Source organism: Hypomesus nipponensis, chromosome 23 (assembly GCF_054491055.1).
Source record: "Hypomesus nipponensis isolate SF chromosome 23, ASM5449105v1, whole genome shotgun sequence".
NCBI classification, from domain to species: Eukaryota; Metazoa; Chordata; class Actinopteri; order Osmeriformes; family Osmeridae; genus Hypomesus; species Hypomesus nipponensis.
In genome coordinates, this window is record NC_140383.1 from 15958356 (window position 1) to 15978035 (window position 19680).

At 40.8% G+C, this 19680-nt stretch overlaps 1 protein-coding gene and 1 long non-coding RNA gene across 4 annotated transcripts in view; one reads left to right on the forward strand and one right to left on the reverse strand.

The window, feature by feature from the left end:
- Positions 1–2135: 2135 nt before the first annotated feature.
- LOC146234380 (uncharacterized) lies at positions 2136–18523 on the reverse strand. Of its 2 annotated transcripts, XR_014741663.1 has the most exons (4): positions 18080–18523; positions 4652–4828; positions 3971–4573; positions 2136–3747 (listed from the first exon to the last, which is right to left on the reverse strand). It is a non-coding gene; the product is annotated as an uncharacterized LOC146234380 (long non-coding RNA). The 2 variants fall into 2 exon arrangements; XR_014741662.1 differs by having other exon boundaries at positions 2138–3747; positions 3971–4828.
- The window catches only part of itgb2 (integrin, beta 2), a 147509-nt gene continuing 141333 nt past the window's right edge, over positions 13505–19680 (forward strand). Inside the window, exons 1-4 of one of the 2 annotated variants that reach the window (XM_084689294.1) lie at positions 13505–13612; positions 14134–14189; positions 14720–14774; positions 14915–15006. In XM_084689294.1, coding sequence (XP_084545420.1) covers positions 14723–14774; positions 14915–15006 — 144 coding nt within the window. In that variant the 5' untranslated portion in view covers positions 13505–13612; positions 14134–14189; positions 14720–14722. The remainder of the gene's footprint in view (positions 13613–14133; positions 14190–14719; positions 14775–14914; positions 15007–19680) is intronic. The other variant, XM_084689293.1, reaches the window with a different exon arrangement.

Consider the following 19680-nt stretch of genomic DNA (forward strand, 5'->3'; position numbering starts at 1 on the left):
TATTCTAGATAGAACATATGTTCCACAAATGACTTTAAATGGTGGCTCTAGCTGAAAGATTGAGGAAGAAGAAGGATTTGGAAGTTGAAGAAGTTTTAAGAAGTTTGAGAGGATTTGAAAGAAAACTCCATTGGAAACCCATGTTAAAAATATTATGAATATTGATTTATATTAATTCAAGCATAAGAGGTACAAAGCTGAAAAGTCATAGCAGTCATAGCCTGAAACTGCAGAATTTTTTGATAGCTGAACGGTTTTAATAGCTGAAGATTTGAAGGCGCTGAAAGGTGCCGCGGAAGAAATAGAATAAGAAGTTGAACTAGAACATGCATTTCCTGCTGAAAATGCGTTGGAATGCTGAAATCTGATTTTTTTTTTTCAAATGGCTGAAAATACAGAAATGAGAAAATACCCTCAAGCTGAAATTAATTTAACAAATGTATGACTTACACAAAAGAGGGAGTGTGGAAGCTGAACTGCATCATCTAACGAAGCTCAGTGCTTAAAAACTATGCGGGAGAATACGTTTGAACGTTGTGAAGCAATCGAAGAAATAGTTTAATTTCAAGAGGCAGTGTGGAAGCTGAACTGCATCAACAAAGCTATAAGAGCTTAAATTACCTACAATGCAGGAGAAGCTGAAAATTGAACTGTTAAACAGAAGAAGAAGTTGGCTATCGTTGTAACAAGAATATTATAGTTTTAACAGCTGAAATTATAGTTGGGATAGTAATATCAGTAGCAGATGTAGCCTATCATTGAGTGCGTTTACTCGGCTTTCTTAGTAGGATTCAACGTTTTGATTTAAAGGAAACATACAGCAGTAGGGCTGATACAGGAAGACACGGCGACACTTTGTTGCAGAAGAATGATGGTGCAAGTTTTGTCTGTGGAGCACAACGATTCATAAAAAGAATCATGTAGGCCTAGACGTGTTTGAGTAATCGCATAACTAATTACACATTTAAACGGAGTAATCGTATTATTGGCATAAACTGACAATTGCTATCGGGTTTCTCATGGTCAAGAGAACGCACTCAGTGGCGTAATAGAACAAAACAGTAGCATTAGCATAGTAGTTAGCAAAAGAGGTCTCATATACAAATGTATGGTTTTAATTAAGATGAACACGAATATTAGACCATCACGGAGCCTTACAAAAATGAACGACATTGAATAATTAACGAGGCTAAGTACCGCCAGAAACTGGTACATCGCATTCATTTGGTTTAAACGGCTGCTATAATTTTAGCTGACCACTAGATGTCACTGTGCTCTCCAATTTCAATGCGCCAATAGTTCGGCTCTTTGGTTCGGAGCAATCCGGAAGAAACCACCAAAGCTTCACAAGGCATCGTTCGCCCATCCCTACTAATTACACATGTAAACGGAGCAATAGCCTACTATTATTGGCATAAACCGACAATGGCTATCGGGTTTCTCATAGTCAAGTGAACGCACTCGGTGGCGTAGTAGAACAAAACAGTAGCCTACCATTAGCATAGTAGTTAGCAAAAGAGATATTAGCAGCATCTTCAGAATTAGTAGTTGTAGTGTGGCATAAGATATAGCAGTATCAATAGTGGTAGTAGTTGCTGCTGAAAATGCGTTGGAATGCTGAAATCTGATTTTTTTTTTATGGCTGAAAATACAGAAATGAGAAAATACCCTCAAGCTGAAATTATTTTAACAAATGTATGACTTACACAAAATATGGAGTGTGGAAGCGGAACTGCATCATCTAACGAAGCTCAGTGCTTAAAAACTATGCGGGAGAATACGTTTGAACGTTGTGAAGCAATCGAAGAAATAGTTGAATTTCATGAGGCAGTGTGGAAGCTGAACTGCATCAACAAAGCTATAGGCTTAAATTGCCTACAATGCGGGAGAAGCTGAAAGTTGAACTGTTAAACAGAAGAAGTAGGCTATAGTTGTAACAAGAACATTATAGTTTTAACAGCTGAAATTATAGTTGAGACACTAATATCAGTAGCAGATGTAGCCTATCATTGAGTGCGTTTACTCATCTTTCTTAGTGGGATTCAATGTTTTGATTGAATGACACATACAGCAGTAGTAGGGCTGATACAGGAAGACACGGCGACACTTTGTTGCAGAAGGATGATGGTGCACGTTTTGTCCGTGGACCATACAAGGATTAATAAAATGAATCATGTAGACCTGTTTGAGTAATCACATTACTAATTACACATGTAAACGTAGTAATTGTATTATTGGCATAATCTGACAATTGCTATCGGGTTTCTCATCATGGTCAAGTGAACGCACTCAGTGGCGTAGTTGAACAAAACAGTAGCATTAGCATAGTAGTTAGCAAAAGAGATATTAGCAGCATCTTCAGAATTAGTAGTTGTAGTGTGGCATAAGATATAGCAGTATCAATAGTGGTAGTAGTTGTGTTATGGTGCTCTTAGTCTTTTAATGAGACGAGTTGACTGAATCACTTGTCTTGTGTCTCCACTAATCAGCTAATACCAATCACCTGTGTAAGAGACTGGCGCTTGTTTGTGTGGTTGCCACGGTGGTGCAGCTATGGCTGTTAATGCGATGAGGGCAGAGAAAACCAGAAATTTAGCAAGAATCTGAATGCTGAAGCAGCATTCCAACAATAAATGACAACAATCTGGAAAACATACCTAATGCAATAACTCTGGTTTACATCAATCATGCACAGTGTGCAATCATGCACAGATGTTCTACCAAACTTGGAGACTTGTAAATATTCATGTTAACAGACTGTTTTCGGACTAGCTAGTGTTTGCTAACGTGAGCTAAAGTGGGGTTGCAAACAGATGAAGTCTGATTAGTTCTAATGCCAAATCGAAATAATTTAAGATGTTTTGTTATAGGCTAAGCTAAATTTGCCATTGCGAATGAAAAATGTATTTCTGTATCAAAACCCTGCATGTGGGAAATATAACAATTAGCCTTTGTCTGACAGTGGGGACGTAGTAAACAAATCAGAACGCAAATTTAAACATCCGCAAAGCATATGCTCGAATGCCATCAATGATGATTTATTTGTAATGAAAATAAAGTACATGAAAAAAGTGGGCTACAATAATGTGGTTGCCCGGGGTGATGATTAGGTTACCACTTGTCACAATATGGTTGCCACAATTTGTCGAGCCCTGAATATACCTATGCTATATATACAAACATAATTATTTATAATTATGGAAGGCCAACAGTGGCTGATATAATTTAAAATAAACCTTTATTATTTAATAAATTGTTGCTGCATACCCCTCTGACACTGGGTAGTTGCACCCCTGACTGTCAACTACAGCCAAAATGTATTTTGTGCATTAAATGTGTAATGAACAGGCAACATCACTTTTCAGTTGATCTGTGATGCTGCCTGCATCTTTACTAATGTGGAGGCAAAGTGGCCTGGGTCTGTCCATGACTCCCGAGTTTTTAGGTTGAGTACCATTTCCCAACGACTATCACAAGGTAGGCCACACACATTTCGGTGAAAAGTAAACCATTTGACGCAATTGTGTTTAAGTGTAGTTGTAATGATTACATTTTGTATTCTCAGGTGAATTCTCTGGAGTTCTTCTGGGAGACAAGGGTTATGCCTGTGAGACATACCTTCTCACTCCCCTAGCAGACCCTCAGACAGCAGCACAGCAAGGATACAATCTTGCCCATGCAAGATCAAGGTCCAGAATTGAAATGGCATTTGGCCTTCTCAAATCCCGTTTTCAGTGTCTCCACCACCTGAGGGTCAGGAAGGGAAAGGGGTCATGCACTGGAACCTGAGATTGAGTGGGACAATGCAGCTATATTCCCAGATTACATCAATGGCAGGCTAGTCAGAGACCAATACATCAATTATTTTAAATGACAGATTTTATTGTCTTGTCCTTAGGAGCTGGGGAGAAAAACATAATTAATACATTGTTTTACAGATATGCTTAAAGTATGGATTGAAGTCAGTTACTTCTTTGTCTAGTTTCTTTATCTGCAGATCCAGTTTCCTCAGTTTCTTTTTCTTTATTTCAATACCAAGGTCCAGATCCTGGAGACTCCTTTTATTGAGGGTAACCTGTGTATCTGCCAGCTCAATTTGTTTTTTGAGATGTTGACTGTACAGACATCTGAGTTTGTGAATTCTGTAAACCACCCATTGATTAGCACAGCAGGAATAATGCATAATTTAGATTTACTCTAGAGCCCATATACTTATTATGTTGTCAGGCTGGCTGTCAGGCTGTACTCTGTCTGGATCCTGTTACAAATATGAGTGCTATATAAAATACTTTTATTGTGTTAATTGTTGTGTGGTTTGTGTTGTATTCTCATGTGATGTCTTCCTGTGTCATACAAATTGCCCTTCTGGAAATACCTCAGGCCTTCTGGAATCCAGTGACACAGTCTCCTCGTCATCAGCTGCAGAAAACCCTTCCCATACTGCAGAAGTTTCTTCCCCCTGCCATATTGAATATAATTTCTATTGACAGGATGTGCCAAGCTTTGTGCTTTTAACGAATAATACTCAGTGGATCTTCGTCTGGTGGCAGGAGTGTAACAGTGTCGCCGGACACTGAAAGGCAAAACAAGGTCAGACAGTCACCCATATAAATGGGTGATTGTGTTTGATATGCAGTACTGGAAAATGTACCATGTATGAGGAGGGCAGTTTCTGTAGGTGGAACATAGTCAGTAGCTGTCCCACCCTGAATCCCTTCCATCACAGGCCTTCCTTTATTTAACACAAGGGCCAATTCCTCCGCTGGGGTGAAGCCTGGAGCTGGTGGCCCTTCCCCAGTGCCAGACAAATGAGTCTTCTTCTTCACGACTAAAATCAGTTTAGATAAAATATGTGAGCAGGCATCACATTTCTAAATACAATTTGCAAACTGTTACTTACCAGACTGCAAAATGTTTTTGTATTTTTTTTTGAATTGTTGCCAAGATCTCTTTTGTCCAGTCATGTTTGTTCTGTATGAACATTAATTGTAGAAAGATATTTAAGCAATAAGCCCCCCGAGTCCGTAGTTTACGCTGATTTTAGAACAGGTTAGGGGGTTTTCGGCACTCCGAAAACGCTTCGCGTTGTGCCTAACAACTCCCCTTACCTGTTCTAAAATCAGCGTAAACCACGGACTCGCGGGGCTTATTGCTTTCCTAAAACTGTTACTACAAATATTTGATATGGTTTCATCAATAAAAACAATTAGAAACAAAATAGTTTAATAATAAACTGTAATTCTTCCGCTACTACAAAGTATAGTTCCTACATAAATCGTTGCCACGCAACAGCCAGATCGACATCTTTGCAGTGTTTTTCAATTTGAAATATTCGATGCGCAGTAATATGGAATGTTAAAAAAAATTGAGGACAACCTGTGAGGTTATGCTGGATTTTACAACGGCATGGAACGCGATAATAGCCAATCACAATCAAGGATCGGAACAACCAGTTTTAGAATTAGACACACCTTATAGAGATTTGTGCATATGGTTGTACAAAATATGCTCGCATTGTGAATAATGGTTTGAAGTTTGGCCTAGTCTTTAGGGTAAATTTCCCAAGGAACATGAATTTCCTCTGCTGACTCTTGAGGGACAATAGGCTAAATAATAATAGCTTATTTATGTAGCCTTGTGCTTTATGGTAGGCTACTCAAAGACACTTTACACAAAAATCAGCACATTTAGCAGATAAACCCAGCTAGGCCTTCAGCAATACAACCAACACATAAAACAAACATATTAAAAGCAATTAAAACAGTGTAGCCTACAATGTTCAAAGTAGATATTTTAAAATCCTTACGCATTCAGTCGGTCAGCGATTGTCTGCCAGGCTTGTTCTCGCTGTTTAATGACGGCTGCCGTATGAACCTTTTTGCATATTATATGCTTCACCTCTTCATAAATTTCCATTAATAATTGCTGCTCAGCGGGAGAAATATATGCCGCACGCGTCTTCTCCATTTCTTCATCAGTGAATTTGTGATTGATACCGTGGTCTATTTAAGAAATCCATGAAGGTGCACTTATCCCAACTATGTACACCTGGATTGACATAGCGGCACCTTCTTATCTTGGCTTGGCAAACGTGCAAACAATTCAGCCGCGATGAGCGGATAACACTTTCAGTTATCCTGGATTTCTTTATTCTACTTTTGTGCAATAGCCCCCAGGTGCTTGATGTTTACATGTTTATATTACAATCAAAATTGCATTATACTTTTGGATAATTATTTTTATTTGACAATACAATCAAGTACTTTATTATGTACTTTATTTTTGTTATTTCAGAAGACATTCTAGTAAAGATGCTACATAGCTGTCTACCTTGGTGATTTGAATACTTAACAGCTCCACCTTTTGGAGTATCTTGAGCCTGTATAACGTGAGTTTGGGTGTGTTGCACCAGGTGCTTGATTTTTTAATAATAATAGCCAGTGACTCTTTGTTGAGTGGTTAATTGAAAAAAATAAACACATTTGGTGCATTGCGTCAGGCACTGTCAAGAACACAGAGAAACAGGAAAAAAAAAAATGCATACATATAGTCTAAGAAAATAAGTGGTGTAAAATTGATCTTTGGCAATGAAAAGTCGGGGGCCCACACCAATATTCTTTCAGGGGGCCCAGAATTCCTAGCAACAGCCCTGATTATCCCACTACATTGTGCAATCCTTACAGCTGTCAATTTTGGGCCTCTTGTAACATCTGATTCCCCTAGCTATGATAACGTTTGGCTTGTTAACAGTTAGACCAGGGGGGTATTCGTAGCTCGCTAAGCAGTTTAGCGAGCTAATTTTCAGGCTAAGATAAAACACGCCCCTCTTTTTGGTTCGTGGAAGCAAGTTTAGATAAATCACCATAGTAACATATCAATTAGCACTAACCTGCTCGAGAGCAGGCTAACGTAAGTGTAGCTAGATAAGCTTGCCACACCCCCGGAAAATAATTGGCAGCTCCCTTTTTGAGGACCCAGCTGACCGAGGAGATATATAGTTCGATGAGCTTTCCATACCAATAGAGTTCTTCGCGATCGCCAAGATCCTTTATTTCACACGGATGAGTTCTTGTTTGAGCGATATCGATTCAGCCGACAAGGACTCATTTATTTGCAAGACCTTCTCGGGCCGTACATTGCAAATATCACACGCCGCAGCAAGTTTGTAGGCTTTATGAGCTTATGCTGCTGTATGTGAATATGTAACGCAATGTTTTAAGAAATGCCTTATCTGTTGTGCCTGTGCTTTTTATGTTTCACTGTGGGAGAGTGGGAAACGTCATATCGATTCTTTTTTTGTCATGACGTGAAGAAATGGACAATAAAGCTACTTGAAACTTTTACTGTGCTTCAGATTCTATGCATAGCCTTGAGGGTTTTTTTTGCGTCAGGTACATTTTTATACAGTATAGGCGATGCAGAAAACATTGGCAAAGCCGCTGCATGCGTTGCTGTAAGAAAAGTGTAGGCTATTGGCGCTTAAACAGCTGAGGAATCAATTCATATTCCCTGGCCATGTCCCAGTCAATGAAATCAAAGAGGGATTTACACATAGGCCTACATGCATATACACATATGATATAAGGTCAAATGTGCCATCAGGTAAAATGGGCCATTTAAGGTTTGGGGGTCCCAGCCCTGACAAGTAACAGGGGATTTGATTGCTTTATATTTGCTATGATGGGCGGGCCAATAATTCGAACAAGACTGCACCAGAAAGCTGCATGGTAAGTAGCCTGGCATACCAAATCTAACTTAACTATTATAAGGATGATAAATCTATTAAAAAAAACATGCACATAAAAAAACTATTCATAATATCTGTCTTGATGGCATAAATCAGAAATAATGTTGTTAGTTTGGTATGTTAACATATCTTTTGCAAAAGTGATGTTTTTCTTGGTGGCCCAATTTACCTTAACCCACTGAGGTAAAATGAGCCATCATCTGTGTCCCTCACAAACACACATACACATGTGTTGGAGTGTGTGTGTGTGAGTGTGTGTGTGTTTTTGTGTCACACCATGACCCCCCCAACAGTAATAATGGTAGTAGATATTTTATGTACAGGGACCATGGCGAACAAGAAGGAAGCGAGAAGAGAGGGGGAGAAGGAAAGGGAGAGAACAGAGAGGAGGAGCAAGGACCAGAGAGGAAAGGATACAAAGATAAAACAGGGATGGAAAGGAAGGCCAAACAATTACAATCTGTGGAAAGAGGAGAGGATGAAGGGGGCCTTAGATAAATACATGGAGGGAGAAAAGAAAGGAATTACAGTGAGTGTGCACCTCTTATCAAGAGCATGGGGTGTGCCGCGATCCACACTGCAAAGACGCATCAGTGGAAAGGTGACTGGCAGTGAACGTGTCAGGGCAGAAGCCCTACCTTCCACAGGAGGCGGAAAGGGAGCTTGCTGCCACCCTCAACACATTGGCGCAGAGGGGGTTTCCCTTCACAAAACGTGATGTCCAGGAAGTGGCCTTTGATTTTGCAGCCAAGAACAACATATCTGGTTTCTCCAAGACAGCAAGGAGGGCCGGATTTTACTGGTTTAAGAATGTTCTAAAGCTCAACCCAGAGCTTGGGATGCGCAAGACAGAGGTCCTGTCTGCAGCATGGGCTGCTGGACTCAACAAAAAGGTGGTTAGCCAGTGGTTTAACCAGTATGAGAGCCTTTTGGTCGAGCTGGGTATTGAGGGCACACCGTCACATATGTATGGAACAGTGACGAGTCTGGGCTTCAGGATCATTTTTTAAATTATGGCACATATGAATATGTTTGTTTAATGCAGTTTAAATGTATGTGGCTGTATAAGCAACTGTGTTTTAAAATTAAAATTTATGATAAATTACTATTTCCCTTTGCAGTTTCACTGGCCCATTTTACCTGAAACTGCTTGTGCAAAAAAAGTTGGCACAGCTGATGTTTCAAGAACTGTAGGGCCTAAATAATTTTATTACATCATTTCAACAAAAGATTATCAAAAACAGTCATAAGTAATCATAAAAACACATGGAAAAGGCATGGTATTGTAGCCTATATTGTCCCAAACTATTTAAGTGGCCCATTTTACCTGATATCACCCTAGTACATGCGCTTTCAGTAAGCCTACATATATCCTCATAAGTGTCTATGAATTCGTCTCAATTAGATACTCTTTGGCCTTCTTATTATACTTATTCTGAAAGAGTTGATATCATTATTTTCGCTAGCAAGATCTCATTCAATGATTAATTTCCATTAAGCCTACTGCCAGCAAGGCACATTTAAACAAATGTGATCTGATTGATCGGGGTAATAAGCCACTAAAGATGAGCATATATACATTTTACCAAAATACGCATTTAGTTTATCGGCAATTATTTTGCCAAGCTTGCTCTGGCAGCGGTGGCGGTGTTTGATTTAGCCATAATAATATGCTTATTGTCTTCGTAGACTCATTATAATAGTTTGCTCAGATGGCGAGAATATCACCGCTCTCTCTTTCGTCTTTTCCGCCATCATACCGTTACAAAATCACGGTTTTGGTGATCAACCTTTCCTGCCTTTTGAAGTAGGATGTGCTCGTGCACTTGCCCTGATAAGTTTAGCCTGATTGAAATTAACCACATGATTTGGATGCGGATCAGCCGTCGACGAACCGATATTTGCGGTTCTCAGTTAGCTCGCTAATGTTAACGGGCTAAAGGGACGATTGATTAACTTAGCTTCAACCCTTACGACGAACGGGCCCCAGTTTACAGCATATCTTTTTCTTTGTTTGATAAATCCCAATGGAAGTGGACAACAAATATTTAAATATGACTGGTGACACGTGTTTTGGTAAAAAGACAGGCTGGCTTGGTTGCAAGCATAGACTTATGTACAAGTAGACACAGCCATTCTACTCTGTCAAGATGACGTCCCCATTAATTTCCATGAGAAGTGCTCAATGGCGCAGTGAGGCAAGCGAGAACGCGAAACGGACCGCGCCATCTTTCCAGTTTTGCCTCGTCCGGTTTTGCGCAGAACAATGGCTCGCCTTGTTCCTAGCTCCGAGACATGTGTACGCTTGCAACTAGCTGTACACGTCATACTTTGCGACAACCAGTCGCGAGCGTGTGAGCTTAGGCATTGCAGTGGAGCTAATGGGGTACAAGTCCGATGCAGATAGCATACATCATGTGAAATTTACAAAAATCAATGCTATTAGTAGTACTGTTTAGTACTAATAGTATAGTATTCCTTTCACTAGTTTTTTAGAAATATAGGCCTATTCTAGATAGAACATATGTTCCACAAATGACTTTTTTGCTTTGTGTTTTTAGTATGACAGCTTAAAGTGATCATTGACTGGGTTTTTGGGGTATTTCACACTATTCCTTAAGGTCTCCAAATAGGGTATGTAACATTGGTTGGGCTGAAAATGGCCCGGGTGCTGTTCTATGAGCCCTGATGCATCCTGTGAAATAGCCCTGGGAAAAAACGAGAGATTTTCTCCCTTTTATGGTGTGCTTATGAATATATAGATGAGCTGCGCGCTGATTCATTGGTTTACAATGAGCTTAGCTACGGAGGAAAGACGCAACATAGCCAAACATGCATTGTGAATTGTAGATTGTCCCCTCCCTTTCAAACCATGTCCCCCTCTATCATAACTTTTCTGCTCCATGTCCTAAAATCCTCTCCTACCTCTGGCACCTTCCCCTCTGCCTTCAAACAGGCCAGAGTTAGCCCTCTACTCAAAAAACCCTCCCTTAACCCTGCTGTCCTCCAGAACTACAGACCGGTATCACTGCTACCCTTCTTTTCTAAAACAATTGAACGTGCTGTATCTAACCAACTGTCTAACTTTCTCTCTCAGAACAACCTGCTTGACCCCAACCAATCGGGCTTCAAGACCGGCCACTCCACAGAGACTGCCCTCCTTTCAGTCACCACTGCCCTCCAGTCCGCCAGAGCGGCTTCGAGGTCATCCGTCATCATTCTGCTGGACCTTTCTGCAGCGTTTAACATGGTTAACCACCAGATCCTGCTCTACAGACTTTCTGAGATGGGCATCACTGGCACTGTACTCCAGTGGATCTCATCCTACCTCTCGGGAAGATCTTACCAGGTCTCCTGGGGAGGCAAACTGTCTGACCCTCACCAGCTTTCCACCGGTATCCCACAAAGCTCCGTCCTTGGACCCCTCCTCTTCTCTCTGTACACCACCTCACTTTGACCAATCATCACCTCCCATGGCTTCTCCTACCACTGCTACGCCGACGACACACAGCTGTACCTGTCGTTCCCCCCGATCCGGGGATCTCAGCTAGGATTGAAGCCTGCCTCGCAAACATCTCCGCCTGGATGACCGAGCACCACCTCCAGCTGAACCTCGCCAAAACTGAACTTCTCATCATCCCGGCTAAACCCTCCATCTCCCACGATATGTCAATCACCCTGGGATCTGCGACGGTGACCCCCTCATCCTCTGCCAGGAACTTTGGGGTTACCATGGATGACGAGCTCTCCCTCACGGCCCACATCGCCGCAGTCTCCCGGTCTTGTAGATTTACCCTCTACAACATCCGGAAGATCAGGAAATACCTGTCTGAGCACTCCACCCAGCTGCTAGTCCAAGCACTGGTCCTCTCCAAGTTGGACTACTGCAACTCGCTGCTCGCTGGTCTCCCAGCATGTGCAACCCGCCCTCTTCAGAGGATTCAGAACGCAGAGGCCCGCCTGGTCTACAATCTACCCAGACGCTCCCATGTTACCCCGCTCCTCATCTCTCTCCACTGGCTACCCATCAACGCCCGTATCAGATTCAAGACCCTGGTACTGACCTTCCGAGCAGTGAACGGGACTGCACCCGTCTACATCAAGTCTCTCCTGTAACCTTACACCACCACCCGTCACCTACGGTCTTCTTCAGACAACCGCCTAGTGGTCCCACCGCTCAAGACTGCCCGGTCCCAACACAAGCTCTTCTCCTGCTTGGCCCCCCAATGGTGGAACCAGCTCCCCACCTCCATCAGGGACACTGACTGTCTCCCCACCTTCAAGAAAAGGCTCAAGACGCACTTGTTCCGGGAGTACAACGGCACTTAAGAATGCTTGGCTGGACATGTTAGTTAGTTTCCTCCAGGATCACAATGACTCTTATTAAGTGACTCATTGCTCTTTTAGGTTAGATATAACGAAGCTAAGTCTTGTACTCGCTGTGAAATATTTTACTGTTGATTGTTCTTCTACAGGTACAGTCCTGCACTTTTGTGGTTCATGTTGTTTTAATTTGTATAACTGCATGCTCTTATGGGTCTTCCCTTTTGGCACTTGTTTAGCTTTTTCACAATGTATGCTTCATGTTTTGGCTACTTGCAATGTTTGTTACTATCTCGTTGTTATGATCAGTGACCTATGCTCTTTTGTAAAGCTCTCTCTTGGAAGTCGCTTTGGATAAAAGCGTCTGCTAAATGAATAAATGTAAATGTAAAATGTCAGGCAGAAGTCTAGTAGTTAGCTAGCTCTACAAGGGCTAGGTTTGAATCTAGGAGCAAAACGAAGCTAAGCTATAGCTAGGTATATGGTAGCAAAATGGTGTTCCCTTATGTACTGAACCAGACTATTTTACTTACTGTAATATAATCCTAAACCGAAACCACTGAACGATTCAGCAACACATCACACAAGCTTGAGTTCTGTCACATTATTTAATGTGACATTACGTAGGCCTGTACATGAAAGTCTTAAATAACTATTTAGCTGGTGAGCTCCATGACGCCGGGTAAATTGGGCTCGTGAGACTGCGCACCAAAAGAACGAACCCACCTGTCTAGCAGATTAAGACGTTTTCATAGGTACCTAGCGAAAAGTAGCCTCAACTTTCCTAGACTTTTAGCTACATGCTGAGTGCTCTCGACCAAAAGACTAAATTAAGTAACGCGTTACTTGTTTAAACAAGGAACGAGTAAGGGATTCATTCAATTAAATAAGTAACGCATTAAGTTACTTGTTACCTAACAAAAGTAGTCTGACTACTGTAACGCGTTACATTGTTACACCCAACACTGACCATGAATCAGTTTATTTTTTCTAGAACCATTTCACCAGTTGTAAGCTCATGATAACACTAGTTCTAGTATTGTTTTAATATTACAAAGGGTATTAAAACTCAGACCACTGTTAAAAACAGCTCATCTTGTGCATCTTGCCCAAACTTGGTAGTACTTCTACCTGTGTCCAGTTGCAGATACAGTACATTACAAAATAAAATAGGAAGTGAAGTGGCATGGGGCCTCATAAGTCACTATGAATTTAAAGGATCCAAACATGTTATTCAAATTGAGGATATATTTATGGATTTGTTACTATATTCATTCAGCTTTGACATTGTAAAGTGAAGTTAAGACTTATATTTGGGTACACTCAAAATTGTTCAGTGTTTTGGGAATTTTTTTGGTGATACCCTCCTGACTCACTGAACATGCGTACATACATCATAGGTTCCTCTTTATAGGCTGTTTGTTGCTTCACCCTGCTTCCTCTATGTTAACACGTACTCTTATTGTTGGTTGTTTCGACAGAAGTAGGTTTCATCTGCTCTACTAAAAATCATTTACAAAGGGTGGAGGGTTGCTGACTTTGGTAAGTGGTCTGTTATTATAAATGCTGTTTAATTTATTTTCTTCTGAAACACTCACTAAAGTCTATGATTATTTTTCACAACATACAGCACATTAAACTAATTTTATAATAGCAATAGAACATTTATATTTTTCAGTGGATTTTATTGTCTATAAAAAATATAGGAAAGGTAGTGACAAGTGTGTAGAGTTGAGCTGTACTTTGTTGATCCTCACATATCATTAGTTATTTTCCTTTACTGATGATGGGAGTTTCTAAGTATATATTGTTTTGTGAAAATATTTAGTTCCATAAAGTTACAGTGATACTTGACTTTTATTCTGAGATTAGGTATATAACAAGCAAACGTTAAATTAATGTAATGATTAAAAAATGGTTTGTCATTTATCAAGCTCATTGAGTTCCACCACTGAATCAAAGTATAAATGTTCAACGTTGTTGCACATCTTTGTGAGTGCGGAAAGGGTGCAAACATATAGTGAACCGGAGGCCAAGCATTCATTTCCTTTTCCCTTTTCAAGGCTTTGGTTTCATAACTCACTGTTTGGTTTAAATACTGTGAAAAGAGTGCAAGGGGGTAAGTATGCAATTACTTCTTGCTTTGAACTATTCAAGACTTCCTTTAGATAGCCAGGTTACATTTTTGAATGTATTTGACAGGTAAATCATTTGAGTTATTTCAGTATATTTATTTTACAAAGTTTGGTGTCCCGCTAGTTGCCTCTCTGACTGGTGCTCTGAAAATACCGTTGGGTTGCAACTTCTGTGTCTATTGTGTGCTTCCAAATATGTACCATTTTGCATCATCAGTTGTTTTGCAACACATTTCATAACCCTTCAAATGAATGTTGACACTTAGTTTAAGGCACCGCCCTTCCCCACACAAACATGTTAATGGTTCCCTTGTCAAAGTTTCCCTGTTGTACTCAGTTATTTTTATGTATAATCACACATATTTAATAAATCCTTATTTTCCTTGTATGTGAGCAAGAAATGTATAGTTATACGCTTTTATTTAATGTACATCACCAAGCTTGGATGGAGTAAATACATTTGTTATCGAGATTGCTAAGGTTGTAAGCAAATTCTCCTGTATACTTTCTTCAGGAAATGGACAAGTGGCTGTTTCTTCAAGTTTTTCTTCTGTTAAAAGGACTTGATGGTAAGTTTTTACAAAATCTTACCCAGTGTCTGTACCTTTAATTTGAATCTGACTTAATCATTCGTTTCATCAATTGAAAGAAGAGTAATTTTTTCTAATACATTTGTTTGCATATTTGTTTCCAACTATGTTGTCGGTAGTGTTTTCCAAAGAAGTATGCTCAAAGACTGTCATCCATTCCTGCAATGACTGTATCAGATCAGGACCATACTGTGTGTGGTGCAAACAACTGGTGAGGAGAGGACTGTGTGTGTGTGTGTGTGTGTGCGTATGCATTGCTAAAACTAGAGATGAGCAAGGTGTGATTACTCATATCGTTGAGCTGGAGGAAGGATGTTGAGATCTTTAAATACCTGGGCACTGAGATCAATCACCACCTGTCCTTCACACAACATGCAGATGGGGTCTACAAAAAGGCCCGATACCTCATGTTTCTACTGAGAAGGCTGAAAGGCAGACAGAACATTATACCAGAACAGTATACCAGGGGCCTGTTCCATGAAGGCCGCTCAAATAAGTTGGACTTAACCCAAACCAGACTTGAAGTATCTTAACAAGCTGGGCTAAAGCGGTTCCATAAAGGCCAATTTCAAGTCACGCAGTCCTACTAATTCAAGTCAGATTTAAGTAGTCACTCTAATTGCGCGCGCACCCTATTTTTAAGCATCCCAGATAAAACATGAGTCATACAATCCACCACGGCAAAAGCAATGCATACGGCCATGTGACTTCTTCCAGAAAGAACGTTCCCTTTAAGCTTTGTACAATGACAGCTCCCTCATCCACCGCTTCATCAAAGAAACGACACACCATGATTGACGTGAACGATAGGCTACGTAGGTCGAGGTCCTTTTTTAGACCTTTAGTTACTTCGTTGATTAAAAAACAGACCCTCTAAACACTACATTACTTTTTTGACATTGTTTTAAATAAATAGCCTACTATTAACAATTCTGGGGAAATTGTAGGGTGTGCTTGTTTGCGTCGGTTGCAGGTGGGTCCGTTTTCCCTTCTAGTGATATTTTCAAGCATTTAGCCCACTCATATTGCATGATTCATTAAGAACACCCTTTGAAACAAGCAAACACCCTTTGAAACAAGCTACTGCAACAATGTTTTCATTGGCAGTATTTCAGATTGAATTGCGATTCAAACAGTACCGTCCGAAAACTGTAAATAAGCTCCCCAAAACGTAAATAAGTTTGATATTAATTTAGGGGGACATGGCTAATTCAAAAGCAGTTTGCTAGAGGCAAGCTAGCTGCTATTGCTAGCCACACTTCACTGATTGTTTGAAAGGGCCAGAAATGAGAACGTTTCTTTTGACATAAAAATAGCTGTGGCATGGAAGACAGTACTGTAGCCTACTACTACACACTGCCAGTGGGCGAGCCGAGTCTGTGACTCTGAGGCTAACGTCAAGACAAGACGCGGTCTCACTCAAATTAAAAGTTTTACACAAATCACAAAAATATGCTGACCCGCTGGCTGTCTTTGCAATCGCCATATCTTTAAAACACAGTTCTCCATTTTGATGTAGAATTGACCCTGGTACGAAATAAAAAAAATACTCATCAGACGCAGATCGACAACAGCTGCCGCAATCGTCCATGGAGGCTGACGGGGCTCTCACATAGCAAACGAATCTAAGTTTTTACAGCAACCTACATTAAAATCTCACCACCTGGCTGTCTTCACAATAGTCATATCGTCATAACATTTCCCTCTTTCTAGTTTTCCGTGTAAAATTGAACTATAAAATTACGAAAAAATACTACTATGACACTTTCTAGCATGGCTGCCGCCTAAAAGACTAGACGGTGTTACAGGCGACAAGCACTCGTTCAATTTACAAAGACTTTCACAACCTAAAAAAAAATCTGAGATTGCAGTTACACTCGAAATTGCGAAACCTGATCTCCTGAATTGATGTAAGTCAGACTGTGCACTGATCTCCTTGTCTGATATTCTTCCTCCCCACATCTTGGAAACAAATGATATTGAGCCATAGGGCTTGATACATATTAGAGCCTTGAGTGTGTTATGATGTTTGTAGTTTGACCTGAGGTCTAGGCCCTAGGCCTGAAATTGAATGGCCTGTAAATGAAAAACTCCAGCCAGATCACGCCACTGTGTGTGGTTAGTTTATTTACATCAACTGGAATAGTAACTCTCACGCTAGCAAGCTTGCACGATATGCTACCCAACGTTATGCTACCCAACAGCAACCCAACAAAAACTTTTTATAAATGATCTGTGAGGAAATGTCTTCCTTAAATCCGGTCATGAGTGGTTGGTTGCCGGCCTGTCCATTGCTACCGTTAGATGCAGCGAGACCGCCCGGTAAACGTAGACTAGGCTATTATAGCTGGATCTGTGCTAACGTTATCCACAGGTTCCGTTGGGTCGATTGCGATTTAACCGTGGCAAAGCGGAAAAAGCCTTATGCTTTACATGCCTGTGTACATTTGACATTACAACCCCAAACACAACAAGATTTCGGCATGACGTTAATCTTTTCGATCTAATCTTTTAAATGAACTACTATGCTATGCTACCATACTAACTGCTGTTGACAGGATGACAGTTATCCACCCGGAAGTGTCTTGGCAACCTTTGTTTACAAACATTCAGATTAATTTAGGGGGACATGGCTAATTCAAAAGCAGTTTGCTAGAGGCAAGCTAGATGTCGTTGCTATCCACACCACTGATTGTTTGAAAGCACAGGAAATTAGAACGTTTCTTTTGTAAGGGATAATGCGACGCGAAGCTGAAGCTTGGGGCTTATTTAACCAATAATGACCGGCGTTGTATACATTATCCCGCTTATTACACGGCTACTTGCCAACAAAAATAACTTAACACAGTGTGTCTTTTTACAATGTATTTGTTACCATTCGTATTGTTGATCAGCAGAGAAATAGTTCGCCAAAGACGTTGAACTTCTTCATAGACTGAGCATGAGAAAATTGTTCAACGCAGAACGTTGGGAAGCCCCATTCAAGTGAATGGAGCATTCTACAGCATTAAGAACAGCCGTGTAATAAGACATAATAAAGTTTAGCTATAGCTGTGGCATTGAAGACAGTACTCTAGCCTACTACTACACTGCCAGTGTAGCGAGCCGAGTCTGTGACTCTGTGGCTAACGTCAAAACAAAATGCAGTCTCACTCAAATTCCAAGTTTTACACAAATAACAAACTATGCTGACCCGCTGGCTGTCGCAATCGCCATATCTTTAAAACACTGCTGTCAATTTAGATGTAGAATTGACCCTGGTACGAAATTAAGAAAATACTCACCAGACGCAGATCGACAGTTGACTGAGTGTCAACACTGTTGTTACTTCCGCAATCGTCAATGGAGGCTGAGAGGCTCTCAAGTAGCAAACAAATCAACGTTTTTACAGCAACTATATTAAAAATCTCACCACCTGGCTGTTTTCACAATAGTCATATCGTCATAATATTTCCCTGTTTCTGTTTTTTGGTGTAAAATTGAACTAGAGAATTAGCTACAAAAAATACTACTATGACGCTTTCTATCATGGCTGCCGCCTAAAAGACGAGGCGGTCTCACGGGCGACCTGCACTCGCTCAAATTTCAAAGACTGTCACGACCTAAATCAAAAATGCGAGATTGCAGTTCCACTCGAAATCGCTTTCTCTACAAAGCCAAATGGTTGGGATTTTTTTGGGGTGGTATTTTTCACTCGTATTCCAAGCTCCAACTTCCGTGCTAGAATGTCTCTATCACGTTGAATCCATGCGTCGTTGCTAACGTGTGTTGACGTGGTGACGTAGCTAGCACAGATTACCTTTCGTCGACAAAAGGCACTTTGACGCCACAAAAACGTTGTAACCTCCTAAACTGTGCAACGGAACGTAAATCCCAATACAAGCAACTCAATCGCTACCAAGACGAAACTTTTGACACCTTGGTTGTCTATGTAGTCCAAATATTGACAAAGTTTTAGGGGTGGGAAAATAAATAAATAATAATATATATGTGAGATTACAATGGTTTGTGCTAGCCGAAGGCAAGCACACCCCAATAAATATATGTGAGATAACAATGGTTTGTGCTCGCCGAAGGCAAGCACACCCCAATTATACTTGGATAATTTAGACTGAGATAGGCCTATGCCTGATGCCTAAACATTTAAAATCACAAACTAGGCTAGCCATAGGCTACGTTTAACGTAGCGTGTATCAAATCATTGTTCATCATCGTTTAATGCAGTGGTTCTCAACCCTGTCCTCAACCCTGTCCTGCATGTTTTAGATGTTTCCCTGCTCCAACACACCTGATTCCAATAAAAGGGGCGTGATCTAGCTCTGTAGAAGCCTGGTAATGAATATGCATTTAAATCGGGTGTGTTGGAACAGGGAAACATCTAAAACAAGCAGGACAGGGGGTCCCTGAGGACAGGGTTGAGAACCACTGGTTTAATGCATTAGGCTAAATGTTGTAGCTTATGTAGGCTATTTAAGTTGATTTTCTACCAATGTTGAACAGATTGAACTGATGAGAATAAGAAAATGAGAATATACGTGGTAAATTATCGTTTTCCCGTTGGGTCAGTGTTACAGGAACGTCTGGTTAAGCATCAAGTTGCGCTAAGCCTGCCAGTTAGTCTGACCCTGACCAGACTAGTTTCGCAGCCTAAGTTGCCATAGTAACCAAGTTCATACTACGTTGAGCTAGCTTTATGGAACTGAATTAGAAATGAGTCAGACTAACTGACATAAGTCTTGCTTTTTCAGTAAACTCGCTTTATGGAACAGGCCTCTGATTAGCCAACAGGTGAGAACCCTTTAAACACAACAACAAATTAGAACACGGAACCTAATGCAGTGGGGGAGGCAGAGTGCAGCCTGGTTGACAGCTCTGTGAAGCTGGG